Consider the following 12,623-nt stretch of genomic DNA (forward strand, 5'->3'; position numbering starts at 1 on the left):
TAATGTGTTGTAGTTTTGTAGTTTTGGTATTTACAAATATTTTTTCAATCTCTGGCTTGTTTGTAGCAAGACCAGTGTTCACACAGACTGCGACGACGCCTGTAGCACTACGGTGACTATTGTTGATACTTTCTTTTACGAGAAATTGAGGTCCCCCAACGACAACACTGGCACAGGAGCGTCAACAGGTTGTCTTTCCAGGCGGCTCCTGATTGTACACACACCGTCATCATCAATGGCCTGTACATCCTGACGGAAGATTCAAGTAGCATCATCCAAGTACTTTCTTTTGTGACTCAAGAGTCCAATGCCGGAATCCACTTGACGTTCACTGGTGGGAAATGTATACCGCACCAAGAGATGGGTTCGTCGGAGGTGCTTGTCTACTAGCTCGCTTCACAGCTGAAGTTGTTGATTTAGTTAGTTAGTTACGTGTTCCATTGATCAATAACACGGAAAAACCGTTATGATGTGGAACGTGTCAAATGCACAAGAAATGCGCACAGGAAACAAGTTTTTTTATTTACATTAGAGTATTATGCATAAATATTTCTGTTATATCTCCCAGCCCCTTAAATGGCACAAATTGCATATATTATATCTCCAGATTTATTTACTGATATTCAAGAATTCATCTATGGAATGGAAGGAGTTGTCAAGAAGGCATGATTTCAATTTGTTTTTGAAACTATTACTGCTAGAGCCGGGTGCCATCGCATAACTTGCTGCCATCCTTGAAGAGTTTCCTCCATCTGCTGCGGTCTTCGACGAGTTCCTCCCATTTGTACCAGTCAATATTAAATTCAATCGTATAACGCTTGACACAATCTATAAAACACAAAGCAAGTCTTCCAGAGCGTCTCTTGGCATGTGCTATCTTACTAAGCAGTGTGCGTCGGGTAAGACAGGAGTGGCCCATTGCGATGTAAATGTCCTAGTCACCACAGGCGACGTCCCTTGAAACTGGCAGCGATACTCGGTAGCTTCGCAGCATTCAGGAACATCTCATTTGTCACTTGTTATTCCTAGAATATTAGATGAAAGGTGTCGAGCTTACGTTGTTCTTTGGCGTATGACGTCTCAGCAGCATAAACAGGACGCTCAGTACAGATGCTTGGTAGCCGAGAATTTTTGTGATCACCGCAGCGTGTTTGTTTTCTCGCACTCTTGTGCGGAGCTTTCCTAAAGTGTTCGTCACTTTAACAATTCTTGGATTTACTTCGTCGTCTAGAGAAAGACCTTCGACGCTAAGGAACTGAGGTAACAGAATTTGTCAACTACATTCAACAAAGAGCCAGCTAATCTTCTGGCTCGCATGTCTGTTTATCCTTGAGCCATAATCATAGCGTTATTTAAATTCACAGATATGATGAATAGCTTGCGTGCAGCAGCAAATTCGTCCATAAGCCTTTGAAGATAATCTTCTGAGCGAATGAAAGTTTACATACAAGTAAGTCCTCATGTTGGCGCTTGGATCTGAGTAACGAGATATTGTGAAGTTTTCCAGGAGCCATCGTATTTAGATGGACTTCCAGGTTTGTTTAACCGAAAGCAGCTATGAGAAGTAACGAGAAAAGTAGACCGAACAAGGTGGGGACTAGTACATAGCCTCGATCGATTCCTGTTTGTACAAGAAAATGATCTGATGTTCTTCCTCCAAATATCCCAGCATCCTTCATAATGTCGTGGTAAGTCCTGATCATTTCCTAGAGTTTTGGAGGACACGATAGCTTCAGTTGTAAAATACAAGGTTCCTCCCTGCCTACTGTGTCAGATGCGTTAGTTAAGCCGATAAAAGCAATGAACAACTAGATCTTCTCCTCGCCGCATTTTTCCTAAATTTGTCGGAGTGTGAAGGTCGTATCAATCGTTGATCGCTGGGCTCAAAACCCACGTTGAGACTCAGCGCGCACACGCTGCCCAGCATCACACGGGCAAACACTTTTCCGCCGAGACTCAGCAGTGGTATTCCGCGTTAACAGCTGCACTCATCGCGATCGCCTTTACTTTTATATAGAGTGACCATGTCGGCATAGCACATATCGTGCGGCACAGTATCCTCAACCCAAAATTTCAATAAGAGGTTGTAGAACACTGGGAGGAGCTTAGTAGGCACAGCGTCCAGCTTGTAGCAAGCCGAGAAGTTTCTCGTATCATTCTTGGACTTAAGTTGTGTCGATGACACTCTTCTCCCAGTTTTGAATTGTTTACAAAAGCAATCCTTTTACTGAAACTTGTGTTTGTCATTGTCGGTACAGTACAATGTTGTGTTTCGTTTTCTTTGTTAACGTTTTTGTTTGTACACATTCTAAAAATGAGTGCTGCAATGAAGAAAGGAAATTTTTGCCTTTGGATGTTAAGTTAGAAGCACTGAAACGACTTGAGAAAGGAGAAACAATAAAAAAACTTGCTCTCGAATACGATGTCGGCTAAGTTACTGTCGGTGACTAGACTTAAACTGGAACAGTTTTCCTCAAAGATATCCTCTGATGAATCTCTTAATCGAAAACTATAAGGAAGCCGAAGTTTGGAAAAACAAGCGAAGCGTTGTTTTCGTGGTTTACGCAACAAAGACAAAGGGGACACCGATTTCTATCCCAATGTTGTAGGGGAATGCCTTGCTTTTTAAAAACAGATTTTTAGAAGATACGGGAGATAAATGTCAAGTTCCACCGCTAATGTGGGCTGGCTCGACAAGTGGAAGAGGAGGCATTGAGTTTGTCAACTAGGTACAAGGGGAGAAAAAATTCTCTGTTGACTCTGAGGACATTTCGGAATTTAATGTAATTTTCTTTAAAAATCGTAACTGAAGAAAATTTATCTAATGAAAAAAAATTACAACAGTTATGAAACTGATTTAAATTTAAAATGTTGCCTGCAAAAGAGCTTTCTTTTTCATGAAGGTAAAAGTCGTCCCGGGCACACAAAAAGAAAAAAAAAGTCTCACAGTTATGGCAGCTTCAAATACAATCAGAAACCACAAACTAAAACTGGTTGTCGTTGATAAGTCTGTCAAGCCCAGTGCGTTGAAGAATGTAACCATGTCATCTCTTTCAGTCTACAAACATCAAATAGTGCAAGTATGAATCAGGAAATCCTTAAGATCTGCTTTCTGAATTCATGTGTACCGGAATGCAAAAAGTTTTTAAAAGATAGGGGATTGGAACGTGAAGCTATTTTGTCTTTGGGTAATGCGTCCTCACATTCAAGTGTAGCAGATTGCAGTGCAAAGGGATCTGCGCGTTGTTTTTCCCACCAAATGCTACCAGCTTGCCAACGGATGAGGGCGTTCTGGAATGCCCGAAGAAAACGTCTCTTCGGCGGTTACTACAGTCAATCTTGCATTTGTAAGTCAATGAAAGCGTTGTGGCAGTTTTAAATAAAGTGGCTGTGAAGTACGTTGTCTACTGGATCAACGAGTCTTGGGGCCAGATAAGTCAGGTACAATTTCTAAGTCATCGAGAAAAATTCTACGGGAAAGTAGGCCTAACACTGAAACTGAGGATTTTGACGATGAGGACGACCACTTATTTGCGTGATTTAATCAGAAGGTTGCCAGGCTGTGAATAAGCAGAAAATATGGAAATAACTGAATGGTTAAATTTAGTTGAACAGTTGGAAGTTACAGACTCTTCCATAATAGACACTGTGTGAGAGTGATGAGGATGATGGGCCGAGACCGTACTGACGCTGAGTTACACAGGTGACACCGCTGCACTTAAGGTCGCCATGCACTGATCAGGACAACAGCCTGAGGCGAGCCACCGACACCTCGCCCTTCTGACGATGCCGTGGTATTGCCCCACGGAAACGTTGCAGCTTCAGCAAATACGCCATGCATTGCTTGGAACAACAGCCTGTGGCGAGCTACTGTCACACTCGCCCTTCAGACGATGGCGTGGTATTACCACGCGGAAACGTTGCAGCTTCAGCAAATACGCCATGCACTCCTCTTAACAACAGCCTGTTATGAGCCATCGTCACCTCGTCCTTCTGACGATGCCATGATATTGCCACACGGAAACGTTGCAGCTTCATCAAATATGCCATGCACTGCTCGGAAGAACAGCCTGTGGCGAGCCACCGTCATCTCGCCCTTCTGACGATGGCGTGATATTGCCACAAGGATACGTTGCAACTTCAGCAAATACACCATGCACTGCTTGGAACAACAGCCTGTGGCGAGCTACTGTCACCACGCCCTTCAGACGATGGCGTGGTACTACCACGCGGAAACATTTCAGCCATGCACTGCTCGGAACAACAGCCTGTTATGAGCCATCATCACCTCGCCCTTCTGACGATGCCGTGATATTGCCCCACGGAAACGTTGCAGCTTCAGCAAATACGCCATGCATTGCTTGGAACAACAGCCTGTGGCGAGCTACTGTCACACTCGCCCTTCAGACGATGGCGTGGTATTACCACGCGGAAACGTTGCAGCTTCAGCAAATACGCCATGCACTCCTCTTAACAACAGCCTGTTATGAGCCATCGTCACCTCGTCCTTCTGACGATGCCATGATATTGCCACACGGAAACGTTGCAGCTTCATCAAATATGCCATGCACTGCTCGGAAGAACAGCCTGTGGCGAGCCACCGTCATCTCGCCCTTCTGACGATGGCGTGATATTGCCACAAGGATACGTTGCAACTTCAGCAAATACACCATGCACTGCTTGGAACAACAGCCTGTGGCGAGCTACTGTCACCTCGCCCTTCAGACGATGGCGTGGTATTACCACGCGGAAACGTTTCAGCCATGCACTGCTCGGAACAACAGCCTGTTATGAGCCATCATCACCTCGCCCTTCTGACGATGCCGTGATATTGCCCCACGGAAACGTTGCTGCTTCAGCAAATACGCCATGCATTGCTCGGAACAACAGCCTGTGGCGAGCCACCGTCACCTCGACCTTCAGACGGAGGCGTCATATTGCCGCGCCGTAACGTTGCAGCTTCAGAAAATAAGACCCACTTCACAGTTATTCCACGAAGTAAATTGTTACCAGCCTTTCCTTTTTCTGCCAATGTAAATGCCTATGTAAACACTTCGTTCATATTTTGACGCCTCTATTCTTTTCAAGATGGTTTTATTCCTTTTTCCACAGAAATTTCGATAGTCCGAGTTTTCAATTGTATTAGGTAGTTCCGGTTCGGTTCATCGAATCGCCGAGACTCTACCACAGTGCAGTTGCGGATCGGGCGCTGAACAATTGCCTTTGCTTTACTTAGATTCCTGTGGGTAGCATTGCAAGGGTATGAAAGTGCGATCGATCACAGCATCACGATGGCATATCCATGTGTGGAGGAATCGAGCAAAATGGACATTGTCAGATTGTATTCATCATCACATACCCCCAAGCACCCGCCACAACGACTGAAAAGCTCTGGCATAGAGTTGAAGCTGCATGGAATGGCGAATCAGTATCTGTCAGTTAAGCCTCACTTCGACTGAATCCCCAGCTGGGTTAGCGCTATTGCTGCTGCTCGACGTGACAACCCTGTGTACTAAGTTTCTCACCCTGTACAGCGCCGAATCAGCTACAAACAAAAAATGATTATTTTCTATTGTTTCTGGTGTTAATGTTCACCAGTGTATTTACAAGAGTGTTATGATAAGTTTGAATGAAAGAATGGAACATTTTTCTTGCGCCTTCATGATTGTAAGCTTGATTAGAATGTAGAACGTACAGTTCATTGTTGACAGCTGTCTGAATTGGTCAGTGTGTCGACTGCGACTGAAAATGGAAAAAACCGAGTGTAGTGCTGTTATTAAACATACTCATTTGCTGGGTTGGACTGCCACACAAATCGTAACAGAATTGGATGAAGCTCACGCAGATTCTGCACCATCATGGGATTGAAGACCAATTACTTTTGGATTAATGAATTTAAACGTCGTCAGACAAGTACGAAAGACGAAGCATGCTCCACCCGTCCATCTGAGGAAACCATTGACGAACTCCATGATATGGCAATGCAAGACCGCCGAATAAAAATTCGTGAGATTGACGAGACGGTAGATATTTCAACAGCATAAAATCCTGCATGTAGAATTGGCTGTGAAGAAGCTGTGTGCGAGGTGGGTGCCACGATTGCTCACACTCGACCAAGATGGCTTCTGGTAGAACATTACAACACAATGTCTAGCGATGATTAGGTGCAATTCACAGACTTTTCCGCCGATTTGTGACTGTTGATGGAATCTGGATCCATCATTACACACCAGACACAAAACGGCAGTCAAAAAAATGGACAAAGGCTGGTAAAAGTGTACTGAAGAAGACAAAGACAATTTTGTCAGCTGGGAAATTGATGGGCATTGTTACTTTTGGAACTCACAAGGAATAATCATTACACATTACTTGGGAAAAGGCAGCATCATAACTGAACCCTATTATGCTCAGCTGTTGGCTCGTTTGAAATTTACGTTTGCTGAAAAAAGACCAAGCTTTGGCATACAAAAAAGCACTTTTTCACCAGGGTAGCGCACTCTCCCACATATCACCGATAACAATGGTGAAAGGGCATGAACTGCGATTTGAATTGGTTCCTCATCCACCATATTCACTGGGCTTAGCCGCTCGTGACTTCTACTTGTTCTCTAACTTGAAACTTTGGCTTGCTGGGAAGAACTTTGCGGCAAATGAGGAATTGATAGTTACAGGAAACGGTTATTCTGCACAGTCTGACAGAACGTACTTCCCGATGAGATGAAAAGCTCGAAGATCTCTCTACAAAGTATGTATCCCTCAAAGGAGACTATGTCGAGAGCTAAGGTGAGTTGTTTAAGAAACAAACATTTTCCCTTGCTTTTTTTCACGAGACTTACCAAAGCACCCTCGTAGGTGCTATGGCTCACTCAGAGCTGCAGCAAATATTTGTGGCGCGTAGCTATTGTACATTCATGGGCAAAAGTAATGGGGTACTTCCTAGTAATGTATCGGACATCCTTTTGCCCGGTGTAGTGCGCGGACTCAACGAATCGTTAGAAGTCCCAGAAATATTGAACCATGCTGCCTCTATAGCCGTCTGTAGTTGTGAAAGGGATGCCGGTAAAGAATTTTGCGACTGACTGACGTCTCGATTATGTCCCATAACTGTTAGATGGGATTCATGTCGGGCGATCTGGATGGACAGAAAATTCGCTCAAATTGTCCAGAATGTCCTTCAAAACAATCACGAATGACTGTGGACCGATGACATGCCACGTTGCCATCCATAAAAATTCCATCATTATTTGGGAACATGAAGTCCATGAACGGCTGCAAATGGTCTCCAAGTAGCGAAACATAACCATTTCCAGTCACTAAGCTGTTCAACTGGACCAGAGGATCCTGTCCATTCCACGTAAACATGGCCCACACCATTATGGAGCCACCATCAGCCAGCACAGTGCCTTGTTGACAATTTGGTTTCATGACTCTTTGGGGTCTGCATATGTGAGCTCTTACCAACTGAAATCGAGACTTATCTGACCAGGCCACGGTCTTCCAATCGTCTAAGGTCGAAATGATATCTACATCTACATCTACATACATATTCCGCAATCCACCATACGGTGCGTGGTGGAGGGTATCTCGTACCACAACTAGCATCTTCTCTCCGTGTTCCACTCCCAAACAGTACGAGGGAAAAATGACTGCCTATGTGCCTCTGTATGAGCTCTAATCTCTCTTATCCTATCTTTGTGGTCTTTCCGCGAAATGTAAGTTGGCGGCAGTAAATTGTACTGCAGTCAGCTTCAAATGCTAGTTCTCTAAATTTACTCAGTAGCGATTCACGAAAAGAACGGCTCCTTTCCTCTAGAGACTCCCACCCGAGTTCCTGAAGCATTTCCGTAACACTCGCGTGATAATCGAACCTACTAGTAACAAATCTAGCAGCTCGCCTCCGAATTGTTTCTATGTCCTCCCTCAATCCGACCTGATAGGGATCCCAAACGCTCGAGCAGTACTCAAGAATAGGTCGTATTTGTGTTTTATAGGCGGACTCCTTTACTGATGAACCACATCTTCCCAAAATTATACCAATGAACCGAAGACGACTATCCACCTTCCCCACAACTGCCATTACATGCTTGTCCCACTTCATATCGCTCTGCAATGTTACGCCCAAATATTTAATCGACGTGACTGTGTCAAGCGCTACACTAATAATGGAGTATCCAAACATTACAGGATTCTTTTTCCTATTCATCTGCATTAATTTACATTTATCTATATTTAGAGTTACCTGCCATTCTTTACACCAATCACAAATCCTGTCCAGGTCATCTTGTATGTTGCTGCCTGTTAGCATTGACAATTCTATGCAAAACAGCTGCTCCCGGTCGTTAAGTGAAGGCCGTCGGCAACCGCATTGTCTGTGGTGAGAGGTAATGCGTGAAATTTGGTACTCCCTGCGCACTCTTGACACTGTGTGTCTCGGAATATTGAATTACCTTACGATTTCCATAATGGAATGTCCCATGTGCCTAGCTCCAATTACCATTCCGTGTTCAAAGTCTGTTAATTCCCGTTATGCGGCCGTAATCATTCAGAAAACTTTTCACATTAATCAGCTGACAAGGAGACGGCACGACCGTGGGGTCTGGGATATGTCCGAAATTTTGTGTGGTGAAAGAGGACTCCTAACACCACACGTGGTTAAAACATTAGGACGCACTACTCGGAAAATCCCGGGAAAAATCGATCCAAAGTTTCTTAGGTGCCGTATGAGAATAAAATGTTAGCCCATTCTCGTGCCGCAGTTTGACCTACATGGTTAACGCTCAGACCGTTACGCCAGAGGTCACGGGTTCGATTCCTTCTTCGCTAATTGTTTTTTCTTCTGTTGCTTGCAAAATTGCAGCGCATTGTTACAGGAGAATCGTGAAATTAATTCCCGGGAAGATTGTATAATAATTCATTCTATAATTCACCATCAATTACCGTCACCGATATTCCGAGACATGATTCAATATTCCTGGTTTGCCTCAAATTACCAGAAACTCAAAACATTTTCGTAAATGTTAATGGGGCATGTTTTTGTACAGATTTATTGCAAACGCCCAGTGATTGTAAAAAATCCGTTACTATATGTTGCGCAAGATGTCGCAAAAATTATTGCTTTGATTGTTTTTACGATAATTACCACTGCGGTTCTTGTTTATAATTATTATGTGTATAAAAATTGAATGTTTCCCAATCGTCTTTGTTATTCTGATTAAAATCCCAATATTTCTTCCTCATATACTTTACAATGAAAAATGGAAAACCCACCGCCATGAATTGTGTTGTTGGACAAAAATAAAATAATTTTTATTCAATAATGTAACTAATTTGTTAAAAATAATGTAGGTTTGGGAAACTTTCTGAATAATTGGTGGAATAACAAAAGACAATGAAACACAAGAAAAAAGAAGAAGTGCCGGAGGAGGAATCGAACCCGAAACCTCTGGCGTAAGAGTACGAGCCCTAAACATCTTCTTTTTTTTTAATTCCACAAAAACAGTAACAAAAATGGCTACAATAAAATGACATAAATAAGGTGACAGATAATTTCAGTCATAAATTACAGCATTCAAAAAAATGAGTCTTTAGCAGTAGCACAATTTAGCACCTTCCCTGTCACCTTCAACTGGTGGCAGATCAGCAGCACATTTTCTTCTTCTGCAGCTTGTTCCTCATCATCATTTCCCAGAACCAAATTAATCATTCAGTAAATCCTTGATGTGTGTTCCTTCCAGGATACATCACATGGACAGAAGAGCAGTCCCGAACAGCGACATCGCAAATTACTTCACTGCCTTGTTATTTTTGTCAGTTCCAGTCTTCTAAACGCATCCATGGGGAGTTCAAGATATTCCTTTATATCAGACACCAGATGTTTGTCGCCATATTCTTGTATCTGCTGCACTACTGATTTATTTCTCATGTGTGACTTGCAGGTGAGATTAGGGTCGGGAACGTGACCCAACTCATTCCCTCTCTACTACGAATCCAGTTCCTGGTCTATACTCATTATGTTGAAGACAACATCTGGGACACACGGCGGTTCGGCAATGCACTAACATTTTGTACTCATATGACACCTAAGAAACTTTGGATCGATTTTTCCCGGGATTCTCCGGGTAGTGCGTCCGAATATTTTAACCACGTGGAGTGTTAGGGGTCCACTTTCACCACACAAAATTTCGGACAAATCCCCGATCCCACGGTCGTGCCGTCTCCTTGTGAGTACAAATGACAGCTTCGCCAATGCACTGCACTTTCATACGTTGTACACGCTCAACTAACGCCGTCTGTATACGTGCATATCACTACGTCACGCCTTCTGTCGCCTCAGTGTATCCCGTGACAGCTGTTGTATCTCGGGGCACGCCGTGCGGTGAGTGACAGCTGGGAAATGGGCGCGCAGGTGGGCTACAACTACGTGCTGTGCCGCGTCGAGATGGGCGGCGTGCTGGGCCCAGGTCGGCCCATCTCGCTGCCCGACGCGGCGATGGCGGCGGTGGCGGAGGTGGAGGGCGAGGAGGGCAGCCTGTCCGAGGTGGACCGCGCCGCGCTGCAGGTGGCGGTCCAGCTGGGGGTGCACATCGTGTTCGTGTCGCGCGCGCGCTGCGCCAGCGACGTGCAGGAGGTGCGCAAGGCGTTACTGCCCGCGCGCCCCACTCACATCTTCGTATTCGCCAAGATAGAGGACCGCCAGGTGCGCAACAGCTACACTACTGCAGCTAGTAAAAAGTCTACTTTACTCCAATGCAAACGCGTGCGAACGAGCGGTACCTCTGTTGTGAACGCTAGGCGAGTGCAGGCAAACAGCATTCAGCCATACTGAGGTAGCATTCGCAGATGCTCGCTCGTGTTCCACTGTTTGTCGGTCATTCAGTGAACCATCAGAGGAAGATCGCGTGCTCCCTGCTTGTGGACTCACAGCTCGCGGAGCATTCATCTTCTGTTTTGCACATGAACCACTATTGTTACTGAATAAAAGCATGTTGCTCCACTTCTATATACATCTACAGGGTGTTACGAAAAGGAACGTCCAAACTTTCAGTAAACATTCCTCACACACAAATAAAGAAAAGATGTTATGTGGACATGTGTCCGGAAACGCTTAATTTCCATGTTAGAGCTCATTTTAGTTTCATCAGTATGTACTGTACTTCATCGATTCACCGCCAGTTGGCCCAATTGAAGGAAGGTAATGTTGACTTCGGTGTTTGTGTTGAAATGCACTCATTGCTCTACAGTACTAGCATCAAGCACATCAGTACGTAGCGTCAACAGTTTAGTGTTCATCACGAACGTGATTGTGCAGTCAGTGCAATGTTTACAAATGCGGAGTTGGCAGATGCCCATTTGATGTATGGATTAGCACGGGGCAATAGCCGTGGCGCGGTACGTTTGTATCGAGACAGATTTCCAGAACGAAGAAGTCCCGACTGGATTACATTCGAATCAATTGATCGGCGCCTTAGGGAGCACGGAACACTCCAGCCCATGACTCGCGACTGGGGGAGACCTAGAACGACGAGGACACCTGCAATGGACGAGGCAATTCTTGTTGTTCACTTGACGATAACCCTAATGTCAGCGTCAGAGAAGTTGCTGCTGTACAAGGTAACGTTGACCACGTCAATGTATGGAGAGTGCTACGGTAGAACCAGTTGTTTCCGTACCGTGTACAGCGTGTGCAGGCACTATCAGCAGCTGATTGGCCTCCACGGGTACACTTCTGCGAATGGTTCATCCAACAATGTGTCAATCCTCATTTCAGCGCAAATGTTCTCTTTACGGATGAGGCTTCATTCCAACGTGATCAAATTGTAAATTTTCACAATCAACATGTGTGGGGTGACGAGAATCCGCACGCAATTGTGCAATCACGTCATCAACACAGATTTTCTGTGAACCTTTGGGCAGGCATTGTCGGTGATGTCTTGATTGGGCCCCATGTTCTTCCACCTATGCTCAATGGAGCACGTTATCTTGATTTCATGCGGGATACTCTACCTGTGCTGCTACAACATGTGCGTTTACAAGTACGACACAACATGTGGTTCCTGCGCGATGGAGCTCCTGCACATTTCAGTCGAAGTCTTCGTACGCTTCTCAACAACAGATTCGATGACCGATGGATTGGTATAGACGGACCAATTCCATGGCCTCCACGCTCTCCTGACCTCAGCCTTCTTGACTTTCATTTATGGGGACATTTGAAAGCTCTTGTCTACGGAACCCCGGTACCAAATGTAGAGACCCTTCGTGCTCGTATTGTGGACGGCTGTGATACAATACGCCATTCTCCAGGGCTGCATCAGCGCATCAGGGATTCTATGCGACGGAGGGTGGATGCATGTATCCTCGCTAATGGATGACATTTTGAACATTTGCTGTAACAAAGTGTTTGAAGTCACGCTGGTACGTTCTGTTGCTGTGTGTTTGCATCCCATGATTAGTGTGATTTGAAGAGAAGTAATAAAATGAGCTCTAACATGGAAAGTATGCGTTTCCGGACAAATGTCCACATAACATATTTTCTTTCTTTTTGTGTGAGCAATGTTTCCTGATAGCTTCGCCGTACCTTATTGTAACACCCTGTATAAACATATCGGATCACCCTCTGGAGCCAT

At 44.7% G+C, this 12,623-nt stretch overlaps 1 protein-coding gene across 1 annotated transcript in view; it reads left to right on the plus strand.

The window, feature by feature from the left end:
- LOC126335838 (pyruvate kinase PKM-like) overlaps window positions 1-12,623 on the plus strand; it is a 153,731-nt gene that overhangs the window by 63,630 nt on the left and 77,478 nt on the right. Inside the window, exon 5 of the mRNA XM_049999307.1 lies at window positions 10,406-10,696. Coding sequence (XP_049855264.1) covers window positions 10,406-10,696 — 291 coding nt within the window. The remainder of the gene's footprint in view (window positions 1-10,405; window positions 10,697-12,623) is intronic.

Source organism: Schistocerca gregaria, chromosome 2, assembly GCF_023897955.1.
Source record: "Schistocerca gregaria isolate iqSchGreg1 chromosome 2, iqSchGreg1.2, whole genome shotgun sequence".
NCBI classification, from domain to species: Eukaryota; Metazoa; Arthropoda; class Insecta; order Orthoptera; family Acrididae; genus Schistocerca; species Schistocerca gregaria.